The sequence below is a fragment of the Procambarus clarkii genome, chromosome 2, assembly GCF_040958095.1.
Source record: "Procambarus clarkii isolate CNS0578487 chromosome 2, FALCON_Pclarkii_2.0, whole genome shotgun sequence".
Lineage (NCBI taxonomy): Eukaryota > Metazoa > Arthropoda > Malacostraca > Decapoda > Cambaridae > Procambarus > Procambarus clarkii.
The window spans coordinates 36354674-36378420 of NC_091151.1; the positions used below are offsets into that span (position 1 = coordinate 36354674).

Here is a 23747-nt window from a genome sequence, read left to right on the forward strand (position 1 = left end):
TCACTTGGGGATGGACGGTAGAGCGACGATCTTGCTCCATGCAGGTCGGCGTTCAATCCCCGACCGTCCAAGTGATTGCCCGCCAAACACACACCGAAACTACGACGTTGGTACAACGTTCGAACAAGTTTTAACGCCACCTAACCAGTTATAACAACCAATATAGCAAGTTGTAACAACGTTCTAATACGTCATAAACACGTTAAGCCAAGATATAACAACTTTATTACAAGTTGTAACAAGCGGAAAATAGAGACAGTTACGGTTTGTGTTTCCAGGGTGGGTACCAATCCTCCCCCCCCCCGTTCCATCTTAAATCCTTATCCTGACCTCTTCATAATGTTATGTAGTCGTAATGGCTTGGAGCTTTCCCCTGATAGATCTCCTCGGAAAGTGGGTTTTCCGCAGCATATGAGGCTGGGGCTTGCTTCAAGCCACTGCTACTCATAATAAATAATTACTCTGTGGGCCGACGACGTGTATTAACAAAGGCTGCGTCACGCATGACACGCTGAAGCCATTACTGAAGGTGCCCCATGAAGGCGCCCCATGAAGGCGCCCCATGAAGGCAATCTGCTCCACCATTTTTACTTTCAACACTTTCACTGCCGACCATGTTTAATGCCGAGGGCACCGACCTCCATCAATGCTGTCATAATTCTTTACTTTGTACCAGCCAGTATTAACTTTTACCTTGCCTAGTCTATGAGCGTTACTTTCAGTACTAGTGTCTGTGTATAGACATACATGTATTAAGAGGATGGGATTAGCCTAACTAACCCCTCTGTTTTGAATGTACACTTGCCTATGCGTGCACTGGTGACAGGCATCGCATTTTTGAATACACATGTATCTATAGATACTATGATGGGCACCCGGCCGTGCCCGGGATAGTCTGCCTTTTCCCCCGTTCCCTATTCCACCCTCTTCTGTTCCTGACCCCCGTCCACTTCTCTTCTTTTCTCCCTCTTCACCTTCTTTCTCGCCCCTCTCCCCCTCTCATCTCAATCCCCCCCCCTCCAGCCTGGAACACACTTTCCCATTTATTAATATAGAAGGGGTACCCAGCTACACCCGGGGCTCTTCCCCCCTCTTTACTTTATCTCCCCCTTTGATCCCCTCGTCCTCACCCCCTTGGTTCCCCCTCATCCTCCCCCTTGACCCCCCCCCCTCGTCCTTCCTCTACACTTCACACAAAAAGATCTTATATACTGAAAAAACTGAATGGGTCTGAGAAAATATAATCAGTTCATCGTTTTCGAGTCGGCAATAAAACCTACGCCCATAACATCCCATATTTCATTTCAGAATTTGTGCTATTTCACGAAAATCGCACGTGTGGGGGGGGGGGAGGGGGTAAGGTTACAGGCACATATTTCTTAGAGCATTTAACTTAGGCTTACCCTACCCAGCCTATGTCCATCCCGTACCATAGAACGTTCCTCCCCTGCCAATATGGGTGAGGCTAGCCCCAAGCGTCTGGCCCCGCAACCAGACAAACATTCTCATTATAGATATATATATAAGAATGTTTGCTGCTGCTGCTGCTATGTTTGCTACTGTGTCACCTCTTGAGGATTTTCTTTTTATTAATACATGAGGTACATCTGCATTAGTGCAGCTACCCTAGACTATATGAAGTGGAGTACAGTGTGTCAAAAAAAAGCTAACTAGGTGATGCTAAAAAATCCCCATCACACAGGATGGTTAGTCATACAGTGGCATGTGATAGGCAGTCTACACTGGCAGACTCCGGATGCATTTTGAGGATATCATCAACACAAGAGTGAGTAAAGTAGCAGTAGTAATAAAAATCCCCATCTCGCAGGATGGTTAGTCATACAGGGCCATTTGAGCACTCCATATTTCTAGAGGAGTCTATGGGATACACACCACGTCCTCGTAGCCTGGTGGATAGCGCGCAGGACTCGTAATTCTGTGGCGCGGGTTCGATTCCCGCACGAGGCAGAAACAAATGGGCGAAGTTTCTTTCACCCTGAATGCCCCTGTTACCTAGCAGTAAATAGGTACCTGGGAGTTAGTCAGCTGTCACGGGCTGCTTCCTGGGGGTGGAGGCCTGGTCGAGGACCGGGCCGCGGGTACACTAAAGCCCCGAAATCCTCTCAAGATAACCACCCCTGTAGCCCTGCCACTGACACGGCCTTCCGTGTCGGAGCCTCGGTCTGGAACCAGCAGCTCGGAGGCCAATGTATGCATAATAGCACTACTTGAGGATAAATGTCAAATTTCCTCTTCAGGAGATGGGATTGGTGGTAATTTGCCTAATAATATGAGGGGTTTTAGAGGCACCTTAAGGTGGGTTTTTTCTTCTGTGGGTTTGTCCTTAGCTTACGTACTCTAATCCTTTCCTTATGTACTCTTACACATGTTTCCTTTCCTTATGTACTCTTACACATGTTTCCTTTACTTATGTACTCTTACACATGTATCCTTTCCTTATGTACTCTTACACATGTATCCTTTACTTATGTACTCTTACACATGTATCTCTTACTTATGTACTCTTACACATGTATCCTTTCCTTATGTACTCTTACACATGTATCCTTTACTTATGTACTCTTACACATGTATCCTTTACTTATGTACTCTTACACATGTTTCCTTTACTTATGTACTCTTACACATGTATCCTTTCCTTATGTACTCTTACACATGTATCCTTTCCTTATGTACTCTTACACATGTATCCTTTACTTATGTACTCTTACACATGTATCCTTTACTTATGTACTCTTACACATGTATCCTTTACTTATGTACTCTTACACATGTATCCTTTACTTATGTACTCTTACACATGTATCCTTTACTTATGTACTCTTACACATGAATTCTTAGCTTACGTACTCTACACATATATCCTTAGCTTACGTACTCTACACATATATCCTTAGCTTACGTACTCTACACATATATCTTTACCTTACGTACTCTACACATATATCCTTAGCTTACGTACTCTACACATATATCTTTACCTTACGTACTCTACACATATATCTTTACCTTACGTACTCTACACATATATCCTTAGCTTACGTACTCTACACATATATCTTTACCTTACGTACTCTACACATATATCTTTACCTTACGTACTCTACACATATATCCTTAGCTTACGTACTCTACACATATATCTTTACCTTACGTACTCTACACATATATCCTTAGCTTACGTACTCTACACATATATCCTTAGCTTACGTACTCTACACATATATCCTTAGCTTACGTACTCTACACATATATCTTTACCTTACGTACTCTACACATATATCCTTAGCTTACGTACTCTACACATATATCCTTAGCTTACGTACTCTACACATATATCTTTAGCTTACGTACTCTACACATATATCTTTACCTTACGTACTCTACACATATATCCTTAGCTTACGTACTCTACACATATATCCTTAGCTTACGTACTCTACACATATATCTTTACCTTACGTACTCTACACATATATCCTTAGCTTACGTACTCTACACATATATCCTTAGCTTACGTACTCTACACATATATCTTTAGCTTACGTACTCTACACATATATCCTTAGCTTACGTACTCTACACATATATCCTTAGCTTACGTACTCTACACATATATCCTTAGCTTACGTACTCTGTACACTTAAAATTGTATCAGTCACTATGTGGAAACTACTCACTCCAATATGTCATAAAAAATCATGATAAATCATTCTCATCTTTTCTCAAAAGGGAACTCTAACTATGTCGCGGTGGTCTAGTGGTCTAGCGCGTTTGCTTGGGAGCACTAAGTAAGCAGGTTCGAATCCTCCTCATGGCTTCTACCGATTTTGGCATTATCATTATTAATATTATTAAGAATGAACGTGGGGGGCATAAAAAGAAGAGAAGTATTTTTTCTGGGTGGGAAAAGTGATGAGTTTTAGTGATGGGAAAGGTAAAGACTTTGTGGGAAGGGAAGAGGAGGGGAGGGAGTTAGTGGGTCGCTTTTTAAAAAACGGAAACCATTAAGAGCCCAAATGTTTATTCTCTTGAGCGCAGGCGGGAGAGATATATAATAATTTACACGTGGAAGATAGTAGAGGGGCTGGTCCCAAACCTGTACACAGAAATAACACCACATGAGACCAGGAGGCATGGCAGGATGTGCAGAATACCCCTGTTGAAGAGCAGAGGTGTAACAGGTACTCAGAGAGAACTATCAACATCAGAGGCCCGAGACTGTTCAACACGCTTCCACTACACATAAGGGGCATAACTGGCCGACCCCTCACAGTGTTCAAGAGAGAACTGGATAAACACCTCCAAAGCATACCTAATCAACAAGGCTGTGATTCGTACGTCAGGCTGCGAACAGCCGCGTCTAACAGCCTGGTTGACCAGAGCACCAACGGCCTGGTCAGAGACTGGGCCACGGGGACATTGACCCCCGGAATCACCACTAGGCAATTACGAGCTATTCATGCCCGTGCCACCTCTTGGGTGGCTTAATCTTCACCAATCAATCAATCACTAGGTTTAGATTTTAAATTAGTAAGGTAAATTTCTAGTTTTATGGAAAATAATGGACTACACAGCCCAGGACAACATGGACTTAGAGCGGGAAGATCCTGTCTGTCACAGTTACTCAACCACTATGACAAAATTACAGAAGCTCTATAAGAAAAGCAAAATGCAGATGTTGTATACACAGACTTTGCAAAAGCGTTCGACAAATGTGATCATGGACTGGTTGACCAGTCCAGCAAACAGGAGGCCTGGTCGACGACCGGGCCGCGGGGACGCTAAGCCCCGGAAGCACCTCAAGGTCAAGGTATGGAGTGATAGCACACAAAATGAGGTCAATGGAAATAACTGGTAAAGTAGGACGCTGGATACTCAATTTCCTGTCGAACAGAACACAAAGAGTAACAGTCAACCATATAAAATCGAGCTCAAGCGTATTTAAAAGCTCTGTACCTCTAGGTACAGTCCTTGCACCACTGCTGTTCCTTATTCTTATATCAGATATAGACAAAAATACAAGTCACAGCTTTGTGTCATCCTTTGCAGATGACACAAAAATCAGCATGAAAATTACCTCGGCTGAAGACATTGAAAAATTACAAGCAGATATCAACAAAGTTTTCGATTGGGCAGGAGAAAATAACATGATTTTCACAGTGATAAATTCCAGGTACTCAGGTACGGCAAAAATGAGGATCTGAAACATAATACAGTGTACATAACACAATTGAATCTGCCCATAGTAGGAAAACAGCATGTCAAGGATTTGGGAATAATGATGTCTGACGACCTAACGTTTAAGGAGCATAACCAAGCAAATATTGCGTCAGCCAGAAAAATGATAGGATGGATTACGAGAACCTTCAAATCCAGGGATCCCATCACAATGGTTGTACTCTTCAAGTCACTTGTGTTGTCCCGTCTTGAGTACTGCTCAGTACTCACTTCCCCCTTCAGAGCAGGAGAGATTGCTGAAATAGAGGGAATACAGAGAACATATACGGCACGCATAGACGAGATAAACCACCTAAATTATTGGAATCGTCTCAAAGCTTTGCAAATGTACTCACTTGAAAGGAGACGAGAGAGATACCAAATAATATACACATGGAAAATACTGGAAGGCCAGGTCCTAAATCTACACAGTAAAATAGCAACATACTGGAGTGAACGATATGGAAGCAAATGCAGAATAGAACCAGTGAAGAGCAGAGGTGCCATAGGCACAATCAGAGAACACTGTATAAACATCAGAGGTCCGCGGTTGTTCAACGTCCTCCCAGCGACTATAAGAAATATTGCCGGAACAACCGTGGACATCTTCAAGAGAAAACCAGATTGTTTAAAAAAAAAAAACGTGCCGGACCAACCGGGCTGTGGTGGGTATGTAGGCATGCGGGCCGCTCCAAGCAACAGCCTGGTGGACCAAACTCCCACAAGTCAAGCCTGGCCTCGGACCGGGCTTGGGGAGTAGAAGAACTCCCAGAACCCCATCAACCAGGTATCAAGCAGGTAAGGTTTTGGAAGTGGAAGATAAAGAGTTTGTGTGAGTAGCAATGTGATGAGTTTGTGGGTTTGGGAAAATAAAAAAGTTTAATTGGGTTTGTGGGAAAGGTGAAGGGTTTGTGGGAGAGGGAGGGGTTTGTGGGAGAGGTGAGGGATTTGTGGGAGAGGTGAGGGATTTGTGGGAGAGGGAGGGGTTTGTGGGAGAAGGAGGGGTTTGTGGGAGAGGGAGGGGGTTTGTGGGAGAGGGAGGGGTTTGAGGGAGAGGGAGGGGTTTGTGGGAGAGGCAGGGGTTTGTGGGAGAGGCAGGGGTTTGTGGGAGAGGCAGGGGTTTGTGTGAGAGGCAGGGGTTTGTGGGAGAGACATGGGTTTGTGGGAGAGGGAGGGGTTTGTGGGAGAGGCAGGGGTTTGTGGGAGAGACATGGGTTTGTGGGAGAGGGAGGGGTTTGTGGGAGAGGCAGGGGTTTGTGGGAGAGACATGGGTTTGTGGGAGAGGGAGGGGTTTGTGGGAGAGGGAGGGGTTTGTGGGAGAGGGAGGGGTTTGTGGGAGAGGGAGGGGTTTGTGGGAGAGGTGAGGGGTTTGAAAGATGAACAAGTGATTAGGTTTACAAAGGTTACAAAGGTGAGGTGCGTTAGCGCAGGATTCGTGGAGGTGGGCAAGTGGAGTGGTTCGTTGAAGGGGTCTGTGGAGTTGGGATGATGGAGGTGTATGTGGGTGAGCGTGTTTGTATGGGTATACGTATGTGGGTGTGGGTGTATGTGGGTGGTGGTGGTCAATAAGTAATGACCAATTCGTATTTGCGAGGGATGTGCCATGGTCCCATCTTTCAATCCTTAATCGACAAGAGTACATTTCTCAGAGCCTATTGGGCTCTGTTATACACTTAAAGCTGTGCATGGCGCTTGCCTCTAGCACTCCAATTCTAAGTGCATACAAATTTTCAGTACTGATACTGAACGAAGTCTTTCTGATATTCCCATGACGGGAGATAGCCTTTCCTCGTAACTCCCATCTCTCAGCTCTGACAGACCTCTGAACTTTCTCCAGCTTTAATTTGTGTTTAATTAGCGAGATAACTCTGGTGCCGGCCGTGTGTGGGTGGATGGTGTTATATGTGTACTCGTCTAATACTAATTGCGGGGGTTGATCTTCGGCTCTTTGGTCTCGCCTCTCAACTGTCAATCAACTGGTGTACAGGTTCCTTAATCTATTGAGCTCTATCATATCTACTTTTGAAACTATGTATGAAGTCAGCCTCCACCACAACACTGCCTAATGCATTCCATTTGTTAACTACTTTTTTTTATTATGGCACTGAAAAAGTTGTTTCTAACGTCTCTGTGGCTCATTTGGGTACTAAGTTTCTACCTGTGTCCCCTTGTTCGAGTATCTTGTGGTTATCTTGCGATTTCGGGGCTCAACGTCCCCGCGGCCCGGTCCTCGACCAGGCCTCCTGGTTGCTGGACTGATCAACCAGGCTGTTAGACGCGGCTGCTCGCAGCCTGACGTATGAATCAGGTATTAATATGTCAGGCTGAATACCTGATCAGGCATTCGGCCTGATCAGGCCTGATCAGTTTGGCCTGATTGATCAGGTATTCTTTGGAGGTGTTTGTCAAGTTCTCTCTTGAACACTGTGAGGGGTCGGCCAGTTATGCCCCTTATGTGTAGTGGAAGCGTGTTGAACAGTCTCGGGCCTCTGATGTTGATAGAGTTCTCTCTCAGAGTACCTGTTGCACCTCTGCTCTTCAACGGGGGTATTCTGCACATCCTGCCGTGCCTTCTGGTCTCATGTGGTGTTATTTCTGTGTGGAGGTTTGGGACCAGCCCCTCCAATATTTTCCACGTGTAAATTATTATGTATCTCTCCTGCCTGCGCTCAAGAGAATACAGATTTAGACATTTTAGTCGGTCCCAGTAGTTTAGATGTTTTACTGAGTGGATTCTAGCAGTAAAGGATCTCTGCACGCTCTCCAGATCAGCAATTTCTCCAGCTTTGAATGGGAGAGCACAAGACACTGGTGCTCTCCACTCTAGAGAGCACTAGTGTCTTGAAAAGTATCATCATCGGTACACCCAAATCCTTTACATTGCCTTTTCGTTCTATGTTATGATTTAACTGCGTTTTGTACGTGGTTTCCGTTTTTATATTTCATTTTTTTCCGTAGCGCATGAGCTGGAACTTACCTTCATTAAACACCAATTATTTTCTGTAGCCCATTGAAAGACCTGTTTTACATCTTATTTGAGGTTTGCCGTGTCCTCTATGTTGTCAACTCTCATGAAAATCCTAGTGTCATCTGCAACGGACGATACAGTACTATAGGTTGTGTCATTGTCTATGTCCGATATGAGGATGAGAAAAAGTACTGGAGCAAGCACAGTACCCTGGGGGACTGAGCTCTTCACGGTTGATGGGCTGGATTTTATTTTGTTGACTATTACACATTGAATTCTGTTAGTCAGGAAATTGTAGATCCAGCTGCCTATTTTTCCGGTAATTCCTTTTGAACGCATTTTGTGTGCGTTAAATAATCGGTGTTAATCGGTTTAACACCACTAGTGTTAAATAATCTATCTTTATCTACTATTTCCCGATAATTTTGTATTTGGTAATCATATCTTCGCTAACTCTTTCTGTTTTCCAACGACGTGAAGTGCAATTCACGAAGGCATTCCTCGTAATTTATACCTCGTATGCCTGGAATTATTCTAGTGGCATACCTTGGAACCTTCTCCAAATTCGTCTTGTGCTTGACAAGATATGAACTCCATTCCGGTGCCGCATACTCCAGGATTGGTCTGACATATGTGGTACACACAGTGCTAAATGATTCCTTATACAAATTTGTAAAGGCAGTTCTGATGATAGCCAGCCTCGCATACGCCACTGAGGTTATCCATTTTATGTGGGCGTCAAGAGACAGGTCCCGTGTGATTTTAACTCCTAGATCTTTCTCTCTGTCCTTTTCTTGGAGGACTTCGTCTCCCATTTGGTATCTTGTGTCTGGCCTCCTGCTTCCTCCGCTTAGTTTCATTACCTTATATTTAATTGAGTTGAACTCAAATGTAAAGTAAGTTGTTAGACCATTCCTTCAGTTTGTCTTGGCCGTCTTGTAGCCTCTTGCTATCTTCCTCGGTCTTAATCCTCTTCATAATTTGTCATCAACATCATCAGTAAACATTGTGAGGAACGAGTCTATTCCCTCTGGGAGATCCTTTACATATATCAGAAACAGGATAGGTCCAAGGACTGATCCCTGTATTCACCTAGTTGTATTCACTTAGTTGTGCTTGCGGGGGTTGAGCTCTGGCTCTTTCAGCCCGCCTCTCAACTGTCAATCAGTCAACGGTTTTTTCTTCTTCTTCACACACACACACACACACACACACACACACACACACACACACACACACACACACACACACACACACACACACACATCCAGGAAGCAGCCCGTAACAGCTATCTAACTCAGAGGTACCTATTTACTTCTAGGTATTAGGGCCATCAAAGTGGAAGAAACTCTGCCCATTTGTTTCCGCCGGAGGACCGGGGATCGAACCCCAGTCCTCAGGACTACGAACCTGAAGCGCTGTCCACTCAGCTGTCAGGCCAGCTGTCAGGGAGGGTGGAGATGCTTGTACGGTTGGGCAGGGTCGAGTATTCACCTAGTTGTGCCTGCGGGGGTTCAGTTCTGCTATTTCGGCCCGCCTCTCAACTGTCAGTCAATCAACTGTTACTAACTACTAATCCCCCCCCCCCCCACACACACACAAACCCAGGAAGCAGCCCGGTATAGCTGTCTAACTCACAGGTACCTATTTACTGCTAGGTAACAGGGCCATCAGGGTGAAAGAAACTCTGCCCAATTTGTTTCAGCCATTACCGGAGATCGAACCCGGATCCTAGGATTACGAGTCTTAGAGCGCTGTCCATTGAGCTATCAGGGCCTCGTGTATGTAGTTGGGCAGGATCGTGTGGTTGTTGTGTAGTTGTGTTTGGGCGGGTGTAGTTGTGTGTGGGCGGGTGTAGTTGTGTGTGGGCGGGTGTAGTTGTGTGTGGGCGGGTGTAGTTGTGTGTGGGCGGGTGTAGTTGTGTGTGGGCGGGTGTAGTTGTGTGTGGGCGGGTGTAGTTGTGTGTGGGCGGGTGTAGTTGTGTGTGGGAAGGTGTAGTTGTGTGTGGGCGCGTGTAGTTGTGTGTGGGCGCGTGTAGTTGTGTGTGGGCGGGTGTAGTTGTGTGTGGGCGGGTGTAGTTGTGTGTGGGCGTAGTCTACGGGAATGTGACTGTGTAGGGTAGGTGGGGTAGAGTTGTTGGTGGGTTGTGTGGAGATAAGAGGGGGGGGGAGGGGGGCTGAGAGTAGAGAGAGAGAGAGACGTGGTCGTGCGCATGGTTGGAGTGGGCGGTTGTATGGAGATTATTGATGTAACGTGAGAGATGGCAGGGAGGAGGGAGGGGCAGGAATGAGGGAGGTGGGAGGGATGGGAATGAGAGAGAAGGAGGGGGGGGGCGGGAAGGAGAGGAGAAGAGGGGGCTAGGGCGAATGAGGGTGTAAGAGGGGGGTGACCAGGAGATGTGAGCGAGTTCCTGGAGATGGGGCCCTGTTGACGTTCAGCAGCAAACAGTAAGAAACGGAGAAGGGCCATCCACCTAACAGAAATTTTGAGTCCAGGAACTGAATTGAATTGAACTATCAGGGGAAAAGCGCCAAGCTATTACGACTATATAGCACTTGGAAGGGGTCAGGATAAGGATTTGGGATGGAACGGGAGTTCGGAAGGAATGGTGCCCAACCACTTGGACGGAGCCCAGGAACTGGAATATATATATATATATATATATATATATATATATATATATATATATATATATATATATATATATATATATATATATATATATATATATATATATGACTCCTAGTTGGTAATATACCTTGGGCCAATACAGATGAATCTCTTAGAGGTTGTGGTGGTGAGACTGTGACCTGTGGTGGGTGTGGAGGGTCGGGAGGCTCACCCCGCCTCTTACAGGTTGTGGTGGTGAGACTGTGACCTGTGGTGGGTGTGGAGGGTCGGGAGGCTCACCCCGCCTCTTAGAGGTTGTGGTGGTGAGACTGTGACCTGTGGTGGGTGTGGAGGGTCGGGAGGCTCACCCCGCCGGAAGCGACGCCTCGTCCCCATGATGGTGTAATGTGAGACCTGAAGTACAACACTCCACACGTCTTGGGCACCAAGGCTCTAGTAAGATGGTGGCCCTAGGGTGGAGATAGGGTGGAGATGGTGTGGAGATGGTGGCCCCAGGGTGAAGATAGGGTGGAGATGGTGTGGAGATGGTGGCCCCAGGGTGAAGATAGGGTGGAGATGGTGTGGAGATGGTGGCCCCAGGGTGAAGATAGGGTGGAGATGGTGTGGAGATGGTGGCCCCAGGGTGAAGATGGTGTAGAGATGGTGGCTCCAGGGTGGAGATGGTGGCCCCAGGGTGGAGATGGTGGCCCCAGGGTGAAGATGGTGTAGAGATGGTGGCTCCAGGGTGGAGATGGTGGCCCCAGGGTGGAGATGGTGGCCCCAGGGTGAAGATAGGGTGGAGATGGTGGCCCCAGGGTGAAGATGGTGTAGAGATGGTGGCTCCAGGGTGGAGATGGTGGCCCCAGGGTGGAGATGGTGGCCCCAGGGTGAAGATGGTGTGGAGATGGTGTGGAGATGGTGGCCCCAGGGTGGAGATGGTGTGGAGATGGTGGCTCCAGGGTGGAGATGGTGGCTCCAGGGTGAAGATGGTGGCTCCAGGGTGGAGATGGTGGCCCCAGGGTGGAGATGGTGTGGAGATGGTGGCTCCAGGGTGGAGATGGTGTGGAGATGTTGGCTCCAGGGTGGAGATGGTGGCTCCAGGGTGAAGATGGTGGCTCCAGGGTGAAGATGGTGTGGAGATGGTGGCTCCAGGGTGGAGATGGTGTGGAGATGGTGGCTCCAGGGTGAAGATGGTGGCTCCAGGGTGAAGATGGTGGCTCCAGGGTGAAGATGGTGTGGAGATGGTGGCTCCAGGGTGAAGATGGTGGCTCCAGGGTGAAGATGGTGTGGAGATGGTGGCTCCAGGGTGAAGATGGTGGCTCCAGGGTGAAGATGGTGGCTCCAGGGTGAAGATGGTGGCTGCAGGGTGAAGATGGTGTGGAGATGGTGGCTCCAGGGTGAAGATGGTGGCCCCAGGGTGAAGATGGTGGCCCCAGGGTGAAGATGGTGGCTGCAGGGTGAAGATGGTGTGGAGATGGTGGCTCCAGGGTGAAGATGGTGTGGAGATGGTGGCTCCAGGGTGAAGATGGTGTGGAGATGGTGGCTCCAGGGTGAAGATGGTGTGGAGATGGTGGCTCCAGGGTGAAGATGGTGTGGAGATGGTGGCTCCAGGGTGAAGATGGTGGCTCCAGGGTGAAGATGGTGTGGAGATGGTGGCTCCAGGGTGAAGATGGTGTGGGAAACCCTTTACACTGTATAAGCCTAAGAGTGCCTGCCGCCACACTCACCGGAAAGCTTTTATTTTCATCTTCAAGCTATTGTGTTTTAACCTAATGCACAATATTGTGTTAGGTCAAGTTAAGCTAAGGTAAGGCATGTTATGTTCTGAATTAGCTTATGCTAGGTTTACAAAGTTCACGGTTAGTTACTACGAAGTTCATGGTTAGTTACTACCAAGTTTATGGTTAGTTACTACCAAGTTCATGGTCAGTTACTACCAAGTTCATGGTGAGTTACTACCAAGTTCATGGTTAGTTAAGTCATTTAAGTTCCTTTATTTTTTTTAATTTGCCCCGAGGGGCGAGTTTATTGGGCAGCGCCACTCATCCTGTGAGTGGACATACCGCCATAGCATCAACACTCCCCAATAGGAAGAAAACCCGCTGGGTTGTTCATCCTGTCACTTGTACCCAGACACAGCTGGGACTTGCTTAACTGTCTCAAGTGAACAGCTCCTCAAACAAGAAGATTAACATCTATCAACCCTTAAAAGCTTACGTTATCTTGCGGGTGCAAAATAGGGAAATGTTTTAAGAACAGTATCAATATTTGACAGTGTTTTCCTAACTCAAACAATGTGAGGTTTATTATTCTACACATATTCCTAATGTCTCTCAGGTGTTCACATTCATGTAGATAGTGGTCAAGGCGGTGTCCATCACTCTCACCACAGATTCTGCAACTTCGCTGATCAACTGTTGTTTCCATTCCATATCTCCATGGATATTTGTATCCAAGACGGATTCTTGCTATTACTGACTCTACCGCGTCCTCCTCCTCTTCGTCCTTAATGACTGGGATTGCCAGCTGCAACAATGTTGTACCATCGTACAGATTCACTGATTGGTGCTTCTGTCCTCCTTTCCTCAGTTACCTTGTCACGGTGATGTTGCCTGACAATACCTCTAATTTGTAGTAGAGTCTTGGGTATGAAGTATTCAATATGGTCTCCTTCAGCGCCTTCAGCAGCCAGCACATCTGCTCGTTCATTCCCACATATTCCAACATGGGAGGGGATCCACAGAAACTTGATGACTCTTCCCTGATTGGTGAGCACTCTCACAGCTCTCTTAATTTCAGCAACTATTGCAAAATTTTCTGCCCTATTTTTACTTAGGTTTTGCAGTGCTGCTTTTAATCGGTGCAAATCACTGCACCATTAGTGTTCCGTTCAAGAAACCTTAACGCCATAACAATGGCAGTTAGCTCTGCTTGCGTTGAAGAGGCATAGTTCTCAATACGCGCTTTTTCTTCATTTCTGCGTTGAAAAGTATTATCCTTAATTACCGTGTATGCTGCACCAGCCCTGCCATTGACAGGATTAGATGACCCGTCAGTGTAGATTTGTTCCTTTTCCAGTACTAGAAAGAATCGGGAAAGAAATGTTCGAGCCGAGTGTACAGGTTTGGCAATACCCGTGGCGCAGTGAAACGACACTCGCCCCGCGCTTCGCGACCAATTTGACCTGGGTTCGTATCTCGTCGGGGAGGGTTGGCCAGACGCCAATCCTTAACTTTTTTTTGTTTTATTATTTTCTACCACAGACGTGGCCACACATTTACAATGCTAATCAGCATATATACATTTTCTTCTGTTCTCCATGGACAGGGAACTGTACGCCTCTCTACACCGACCAGTACTCACCTAGCTGTGCTTGCGGGGGTAGAGCTTCGGCTCTTTGGCCCCGCCTCATAGTTATTAAACGATTTAGCGGGTCGTATTCCTGGGAATAGTAGGATCAAGGACCTGCCCGAAACGCTATGCGTGCTACAGGCTTTACAGAAATGTAAGAATTCTTGAATATAAATAAATACAAAGTTATATGCTCAATACCGCAGTACCTCACGTCGTGGGCCGTGTACAGGTGTGAGTGTAGCCCCAGACGAGCCAGAAGACGTGACAACGTCAGGTGGAGGGAGGGAGGGAGGTGGGAGGCAGGAGACACCCTCAGGAGAGGGGAATGATGAAGGGGAGAGAGGGAGGCAGACGACAGGGGAAGCGAGGGGACCGCCCTGGGGACGCCCATTACACATTGTGTGAGAGCGACGAGGGGAACGCTGGCCCGTTAGGGCTGCCCGCCATACAATGTATGTATTTGATGCATTAAGGCAACTCTGTTGATTACTGTTTATATACATATATATGTGTAAATCGCGAAGAAATTAACACGTGATGAACAATGTCAGACCACGAAGGAAGGATTAAGACAGGAATTTCCTTAAGTACTTTCGTATTTAATAATACATCTTCAGAAGCATGGATTTACATGTTGTTTTTGTTGTTGTCTACTCAGAACGATATGTCAGTGTAGCAGGGGCTATAGTGAGCCCGCAATGGAGTTACATGCTGTTGTTGTTATAGATTCAGCTACTCAGAACAAGTTCCAAGTAGCACGGGCTATGGGGAGCCCGTAACTTACCTGGCACAGGAGCGGGGCAAGTAGCACGATGGAGTTACGATTGAGTGGTGTGGATATACAGGCAGGAATGAGGTGACACGTGGAGAGAACCATTGTCCTTATTGATCACAAACATAAGAGCATAATGAGATAAGACGATAAATGAGATAAGACGATATTAATGAGGAATTATTGAGATAATTGTGTATCGCTGATCTTACTCAAGTAGTTTCTTAACTGATCAATCAAAACTAGATCTGTTTGTATAATTTAGATATGCCTATATCTAAATTATAGGTCCTGTCTATATATCCACACTACTGAATTGTAGATCCATCCTCCTGAAAATGTATTATTAAATACGAAAGTACTTAAGGAAATTCTTGTCTTAATCCTTTCCTTCGTGGTCCAACATTGTCATATATTATGTATTTATTATATATTATATATACATATAAATTATATGTAAATATATATTTATATATTATATATATAATATGAATATTGTAAACACATGTAATGGGCAAGTTCAAAAGAAAGTAGGTCAAGAAACAACAGTAATATGATTAATTATATTAATTTGTCAGTAGCAGGAAAGACAGGGCTTGGGAGCCGAGACAGAAGCAATTGGGTAGCTTTTTCCGCCCGATGCCTCTGTTCACCTACCAATAACTTCGTACCTGGGAGTCAGAAAGCTTTCCTGGGCTGAATCATGCATGTGCATATGTGTGTGTGTGTGTGTGTGTGTGTGTGTGTGTGTGTGTGTGTGTGTGTGTGTGTGTGTGTGTGTACTCACCTAGTTGTACTCACCTAGTTGTGTCTGCAGGATCGAGCATTGACTCTTGGATCCCGCCTTTCGAGCATCGGTTGTTTACAGCAATGACTCCTGTCCCATTTCCCTATCATACCTAGTTTTAAAATTATGAATAGTATTTGCTTCCACAACCTGTTCCTGGAGTGCATTCCATTTTCCCACTACTCTCACGCTAAAAGAAAACTTCCTAACATCTCTGTGACTCATCTGAGTTTCAAGCTTCCACCCATGTCCCCTAGTTCTGTTACTATTCCGTGTGAACATTTCGTCTATGTCCACTCTGTCAATCTGAGTATTTTATACGTTCCTATCATGTCCCCCCTCTCCCTTCTTCTTTCTAGTGTCGTAAGGCACAGTTCCCTCAGGCGCTCCTCATACCCCATCCCTCGTAGCTCTGGGACGAGTCTCGTTGCAAACTTCTGAACCTTTTCCAGTTTCATTATATGCTTCTTCAGATGGGGACTCCATGATGAGGCGGCATACTCTAAGACTGGGCTCACGTAGGCAGTGTAAAGCGCCCTAAATGCCTCCTTACTTAGGTTTCTGAATCATGTTCTAACTTTTGCCAGTGTAGAGTACGCTGCTGTCGTTATCCTATTTATATGTGCCTCACACACACACACACAGGCCTGTGTGTGTGTGTGTGTGTGTTAAATTAAATTATTGTTAAATTATTGTGTGTGTGTGTGTGTGTGTGTGTGTGTGTGTGTGTGTGTGTGTGTGTGTGTGTGTGTGTGTGTGTGTGTGTGTGTGTGTGTGTGTATTCACCTAGTTGTGCTTGCGGGGGTTGAGCTCTGCTTTTTCGGCCCGCCTCTCAACTGTCAATAAATCAACTGTTACTAACTACTAACTAATTTTTGTTCACACACACACACACACACACTAGGGGCCTCGTAGCCTGAAGAGGCCTCGTAGCCTGGTGGAAAGCGTGCAGGACTCGTAATTCTGTGGGCGCGGGTTCGATTCCCGCTCGAGGCAGAAACAAATGGGCAAATTTTCTTTCACCCTGAATGCCCCGTTACCTAGCAGTAAATAGGTACCTGGGAGTTAGTCAGCTGTCACGGGCTGCTTCCTGGGGTGTGTGGGGGTGTAGAAAAAAAAAGTAGTAAGTAAACAGTTGAGAGGCGGGCCGAAAGAGCAAAGGTCAACCCCCGGAAAACACAACTAGGTGAACACACACACTCACACACACACACACACACACACACACACACACACACACACACACACACACACACACACACATCCCCAGGAAGCAGCCCGTAGCAGCTGTCTAACTCCCAGGTACCCATTTACTGCTAGGTAAACAGGAGCATCAGGGTGAAAGAAACCTCCCATTTGCTTCCGCCTCGGCTGGAGATCGAACCCGGGCCCTTAGGACTTCGACTCCTGAGCGCTGTCCACTCAGCCGCGATGCCCCGTGGATAGGTCCCATTTGTGTGTACTCACCTAGTTGTACTCACCTATTTGTGCTAGCGGGGGTTGAGCTTTGGCTCTTTGGTCCCGCCTCTCAACTGTCAATCAACTGGTGTACAGGTTCCTGAGCCTACTGGGCTCTATCATGTGTATATGTGTATATGTGTGTGTGTGTGTGTGTGTGTGTGTGTGTGTGTGTGTGTGTGTGTGTGTGTGTGTGTGTGTGTGTGTGTGTGTGTGTGTGTGTGTGTGTGCGCACGCGCAATTATTGTATTTATTATAATTATTACGACGTTTTAGCTGTAAAACAATGCAGGCATACTGCGACTACGGTAATGATACAAATATTATAATAATATGACTTGTCCTTACATCTCGGTTGCCATTTCATAATAATAACAATATAATAATATAATAATATTTTACCAGAAGGTACAATAGGTTGGTGAGATTACATTAGAGCGATATGTTTACACTTCAGTCCAGCAACCAGGAGGCCTGGTCGACGACCGGGCCGCGGGGACACTAAGCCCCGGAAGCACCTCAAGGTAGCCTCAAGGTAGCCTTCACCTAAAGCCCGTAATGGTGGACCAGTTGAGGAAGACCTCCGGTGACGGCACGGGGCCTCCACCGCTCCTGGCACTCTCACGCCTGTATGCTGCGTGCGTAGTAATTAACTTGTATCCCAGGGCGACTTACAGCCCAGGCCTGCACAGGACAGCTGGTCTGGCGTGAGCACGGCAATAGGTCTGGCGTGAGCAGGGCAACAGTCTGGCGTGAGCAGGGCAACAGTCTGGCGTGAGCAAGGCAACAGTCTGGCGTGAGCAGGGCAACAGTCTGGCGTGAGCAGGGCAACAGTCTGGCGTGAGCAGGGCAACAGTCTGGCGTGAGCAGGGCAACAGTCTGGCGTGAGCAGGGCAACAGTCTGGCGTGAGCAGGGCAACAGTCTGGCGTGAGCAGGGCAACAGTCTGGCGTGAGCAAGGCAACAGTCTGGCGTGAGCAAGGCAACAGTCTGGCGCGAGCAGGGCAACAGTCTGGCGCGAGCAGGGCAACAGTCTGGCGTGAGCAGGGCAACAGTCTGGCGTGAGCAAGGCAACAGTCTGGCGTGAGCAAGGCAACAGTCTGGCGTGAGCAAGGCAACAGTCTGGCGTGAGCAAGGCAACAGTCTGGCGCGAGCAGGGCAACAGTCTGGCGTGAGCAGGGCAGTAGGTCTGCTGTGCACAGGACAACAGATCTGGTGTGCACAGGACAACAGGTCTGGTGTGCACAGGACAACAGGTCTGGTGTGCACAGGACAACAGGTCTGGTGTGCACAGGACAAGAGGGCTGGTGTGCACAGGACAAGAGGGCTGGTGTGCACAGGACAAGAGGCCTGGTGTGCACAGGACAAGAGGCCTGGTATGCACAGGACAAGAGGCCTGGTGTGCACAGGACAAGAGGCCTGGTGTGCACAGGACAAGAGGCCTGGTGTGCACAGGACAAGAGGCCTGCTGTGCACAGGACAACAGTCTGCTGTGCACAGGACAACAGTCTGGCGTGAGCAGGGCAACAGGCCTGGTGTGCACAGGACAACAGGTCTGGTGTGCACAGGACAATACGCCTGCTGTGCACAGGGCAATACGCCTGCTGTGCACAGGACAATACGCCTGCTGTGCACAGGACAATACGCCTGCTGTGCACAGGACAATACGCCTGCTGTGCACAGGACAATACGCCTGCTGTGCATAGGACAATACGCCTGCTGTGCATAGGACAATACGCCTGCTGTGCACAGGACAATACGCCTGCTGTGCACAGGACAATACGCCTGCTGTGCACAGGACAATACGCCTGCTGTGCACAGGACAATACGCCTGCTGTGCACAGGACAATACGCCTGCTGTGCACAGGACAATACGCCTGCTGTGCACAGGACAATAGGTCTAGTGTGTAACAGGACAACAAATCTGATGTTAAGAGAATAGCAGGTCTTGTGTTCACCGGTCAATAGGTTTAAATTTCATAGGACGGCAGGTCTATCGTGCACAGGACAGGCCTAGTGTGCATAGGACAGGCGTAGTGTGCACAAGACAGCAGGTCTAGTGTGCACAGGACAGCAGATCTAGTGTGTAAACGACAGCAGGTCTGTGTGCAAAGGACAGCAAGTCTAGAGTGCACAGGACAGGCCTGGTGTGCACAGGACAGGAGGCTTGATGTGCACAGGACCGGAAGACTGGCGTGGATATGACAGCAGTTCTTGTGCGCAGATGACAACAAGCCTAGTACAGAGAGGACACGAGGCCTGGCGTGCACAGGACAAGAGGCCTCCTGCCGTGCACAGGACGAGAGGGCTGGCGTGCACAGGACAAGAGGCCTCCTGGCGTGCACAGGACAAGAGGTCTCCTGGCGTGCACAGGACGAGAGGGCTGGTGTGCACAGGACAACAGGTCTAGCGTGCACATGACAAGAGGCCTCCTGGCGTGCACAGGACAAGAGGCCTCCTGGTGTGTACAGGACAACAGGTCTGGCGTGCACAGGACAAGAGGCCTCCTGGTGTGCACAGGACAACAGGCCCGGCGTGCACAGGACAAGAGGCCCGGCGTGCACAGGACAAGAGGCCCGGCGTGCACAGGACAATACTGTGAAAAAGAGTAACTTACCCCCTTCATGTTGGCGTTGAAGCTGTTGTCTCCCACCATGACGGGATCTCCCACGGTGGACAACCGCTCACTCTAAACTGTGCACTGCTCCTCCCGGATCAATAAGCCCATAGTGACTGTTTACATACGGTATAGGCCTCGCCGCTGCACTTTAAATGCCTTAATAAGTAGTATATTCTCGTACAGAGATAGACGCTCGTACACACCAACTCAAGTTACGTTGCTAATTTGACACCTTCTGACTAACCAAGGCACTATATATTAATATGTGATTTTCTTTCTAATCTAGGCCTAGGAAAACACTGGTTGGCTCACGAGGAGGACTACGTGTCGCACCGAATCCTTAAAGCCTGTCTGTCAAACTGAAGACGACTAACCCAAAGATTCTCGACTCCAGTCTGTCCAAACTGTCGTACTACCATATGATGCACTTTTCGCACCTTAACTCACTTTATTAACATTATACAAATATATAAATAGGTGAATACACTTTTTATTGATGTAAAAGTTACATTAGAGACATATCAATGTAAATAAATGAGACTACTTGTACAAATTTTGATTTTTTTAAGGATAGTCGTACAGTTGGCAGTGGAGCGTTATGCTCAATAGGTGAGGCTCGTGATGCTGGAGGGCCGCCGCCGCCGCCCTCGGCTCTCTCACAGGCGGGAGATGCGCTATGCATTCATTCTTTATAATATGAAAACATATTATTATGCTATATATAGTACTTGTAACTACGTTGCCACGTGAGTTATTAGTTCATGGTAATTTGGCGTGTTTAAATCTGATGTGTAGTCAATAGTTTGAACAAATCAAATATATAAATATATTTGTCATTATCATTTCAACATTTGTCATTATCAAATATATAAATTTGAACAAATATAATAGTTTGAATAAATATAAATATATGTAATAGTCATATATGAAATATATGACTATTTTCACATGCAAAAGTGTTATCTTAGTATTAGTCGAAACAAAACAATAATAAATGAATAACAATGGAATAACTAACAGTTGTGTATGTATGCTCTCGCTATATTTATCTCCAATGCTTAATTATAAATTGATTTTTTTAATGAAACTTATTTTTTTTGCATAATTTAATTAGCACTTGTCCATCAATGTTTCTCATCGGGATCAGAATGTGTGACTGAGAACATCTTTCCAGAAACACTTATATTAGTAATAATACATATCTTGACTTTAACAAAATACAATACGCAGTCTCCGTGGTGTAGTGGTAAGACACTCGCCTGGCGTTCCGCGAGCGCTATGTCATGGGTTCGTATCCTGGCCGGGGAGGATTTACTGGGCGCAATTCCTTAACTGTAGCCTCTGTTTAACGCAACAGTGAAATGTGTACTTGGATGAAAAAACGATTCTTCGCGGCAGGGGATCGTATTCCAGGGACCATAGGATTAAGGACTTGCCCGAAACGCTACGCGTACTAGTGGCTGTACAAGAATGTAACAACTCTTGTATATATCTCAAAAAAAAACAAAAACAAAAAAAACAATGAAGGAATGAAAAAGGCGGGGGAGGGGGAGGGAGGGAACTGTTGTATAAAAGTGTATTATCGTGGGGTCCAGAGTACGAGCACTTGTGGGGGTCCAGAGTACAAGCACTTGTGGGGGTCCAGAGTGTAACAAGAGAGCAGGCCAGCTGAAGAACATCGTTGGTGAAGAACACGACGCATCGTTGCAGAACTACAGCAAGAATACAGCAATGGGCGAGTCAACAACATCGGGACAACGGACTCGTCGGGAATAAAGACTTTGTTAATTTGTATATACAATATATATGTAATTTTTTTAAGTTCAGAAAACTTGGAGTTCACCGTTACAGAGAAAATAAGTTATGAACGAAAATTTTTGTGTAGACTCTGGTGAACTGGGGAACCAGCGGAAAGATGGTTCCAATATAAATTTAATTGGTCATCATAAATTGTGTTATTTTTTTCAAATGTTGATTGGTCATCTGAGAGGATTGATGGGCTGCCATGCAGGTATGGTCAGCCTGGATTTTGAGTTACCATGGTAACTGTTATTGTTGAGAGTCTTTATAAATATTTCTCGACTGTGAAATGTATATATTTAGATAGGGTAGCTATTTTTTTTTCGAGGCATGTGCTAGTTCCTTTATGGTCTGGGATAAGAAAAGCCATGTTCGAGTTCCTCGCCCACGGTTTTTCTTAAACCGGGACATTGGGGGATATGTAACAAGAGAGCAGTACATAGTACATGAACATCATAACAGCATGAACAGGCCACGTGGAGGATGAACAACCCACAGGCGCCAGTCAGGCGACGGCAGACAATGTAAAAGTTACACCTCTGTATAAGTTAGCCATAGAGTCAGGTCAACGGTCATCGAATCACAAAGAGGTCAGAATTGATGCCGTCATGGTAATCTTCAGGGATTAACCCCTAAACAACAAATGCAAAACCCTCATGTTCAGCTGAGGAGCAGTAGATCAGGAGAGTCAGTTGAGTGGGCACAGCCCAGTAGGGAGGTGTGTGTGGACTCTGGGAAAGAACATCATCTCCAGGGAAACTGTGGAACAACATACGAGTAAGTACGGCTCTCTTGTACTAAAGCACCTCATTCAGTACCCTTGGCCTCTAGTAGGGAATATAGTTAGGGAGTGTCTTATTTAATTATTTCAAATAAAGTCAGATATTAAGTGTTATTAAATGTGTATTAATGGTTCCTTGCTTTAGTGATATTGTGCCTACCGTCCCCTTTGCCCTAGTGACCTAGTGCTCTTAATTATTCAGTACTCCTCCCCCCGTTCGTCTTCCGTGTTGAGGTATTAGTGTTGGTGTGTCCCGCCTTATTCTTGTGTACACTATAGTTCCCAAGTGGTCAGGATTATTCGAGTGTCAGGCCAGGATCCTTGTACCGTTCAATTGTCCCCTACACCTGTCCTGGTTTGGTTACTCCATCTGCAAGACCTACGACTCTCACTCCGGTCCCCTGTCCGGTAACTCAGGGTGGTGGCAGCGTCACTCGGTAACTCATACGATAGGTTGTGACTACGATTATCTCTATCTTTCTGTCTCACTCTCCCTCACTAGTGTCTCACTCTCCCTCGCCCTCACTCGCTCTCGTTCTCCCTCCCTTGCTCTCGTTCTCGCTCTCCTCTCTCTCTCCTCTCGCTCTGCCTCCCTCTTCCTCTCTCTCTCCTTCCTCTGTGTACTGGTTTACGTCTTCGTATGACGGCCCGAGTGTTAACATCTTATATGATCGGTATAGCATCTGTTATTACCATAGAAAGAGCGGAGATTGCACGGTTAGCTCAGTGGTAGTAGCGGAGTGCGCGGTCGAGATAGATACAAGGCGAGGTATTATTACATTCAGGGTCATTACAAGAGTACGAGCACTTGTGGGGTCCAGAGTACGAGCACTTGTGGGGCAGAGTACGAGCACTTGTGGGGGGTCCAGAGTACGAGCACTTGTGGGGGGTCCAGAGTACGAGCACTTGTGGGGTCCAGAGTACGAGCACTTGTGGGGGGTCCAGAGTACGAGCACTTGTGGGGGGTCCAGAGTACGAGCACTTGTGGGGTCCAGAGTACGAGCACTTGTGGGGGTCCAGAGTACGAGCACTTGTGGGGTGTCCAGAGTACGAGCACTTGTGGGGGGTCCAGAGTACGAGCACTTGTGGGGTCCAGAGTACGAGCACTTGTGGGGGGTCCAGAGTACGAGCACTTGTGGGGGGTCCAGAGTACGAGCACTTGTGGGGTCCAGAGTACGAGACGAGCACTTGGGGGGGGTCCAGAGTACGAGCACTTGTGGGGTGTCCAGAGTACGAGCACTTGTGGGGGGTCCAGAGTACGAGCACTTGTGGGGGGTCCAGAGTACGAGCACTTGTGGGGGGTCCAGAGTACGAGCACTTGTGGGGTCCAGAGTACGAGCACTTGTGGGGTCCAGAG

General features: G+C 47.0%; 1 protein-coding gene across 1 annotated transcript in view; it reads right to left on the reverse strand.

The window, feature by feature from the left end:
* The window catches only part of p130CAS (Serine_rich_CAS and FAT-like_CAS_C domain-containing protein p130CAS), a 371701-nt gene extending 351532 nt beyond the window's left edge, over positions 1-20169 (reverse strand). Inside the window, exon 1 of the mRNA XM_045748600.2 lies at positions 19807-20169. Coding sequence (XP_045604556.2) covers positions 19807-19845 — 39 coding nt within the window. The 5' untranslated portion in view covers positions 19846-20169. The remainder of the gene's footprint in view (positions 1-19806) is intronic.
* Positions 20170-23747: the final 3578 nt, after the last annotated feature.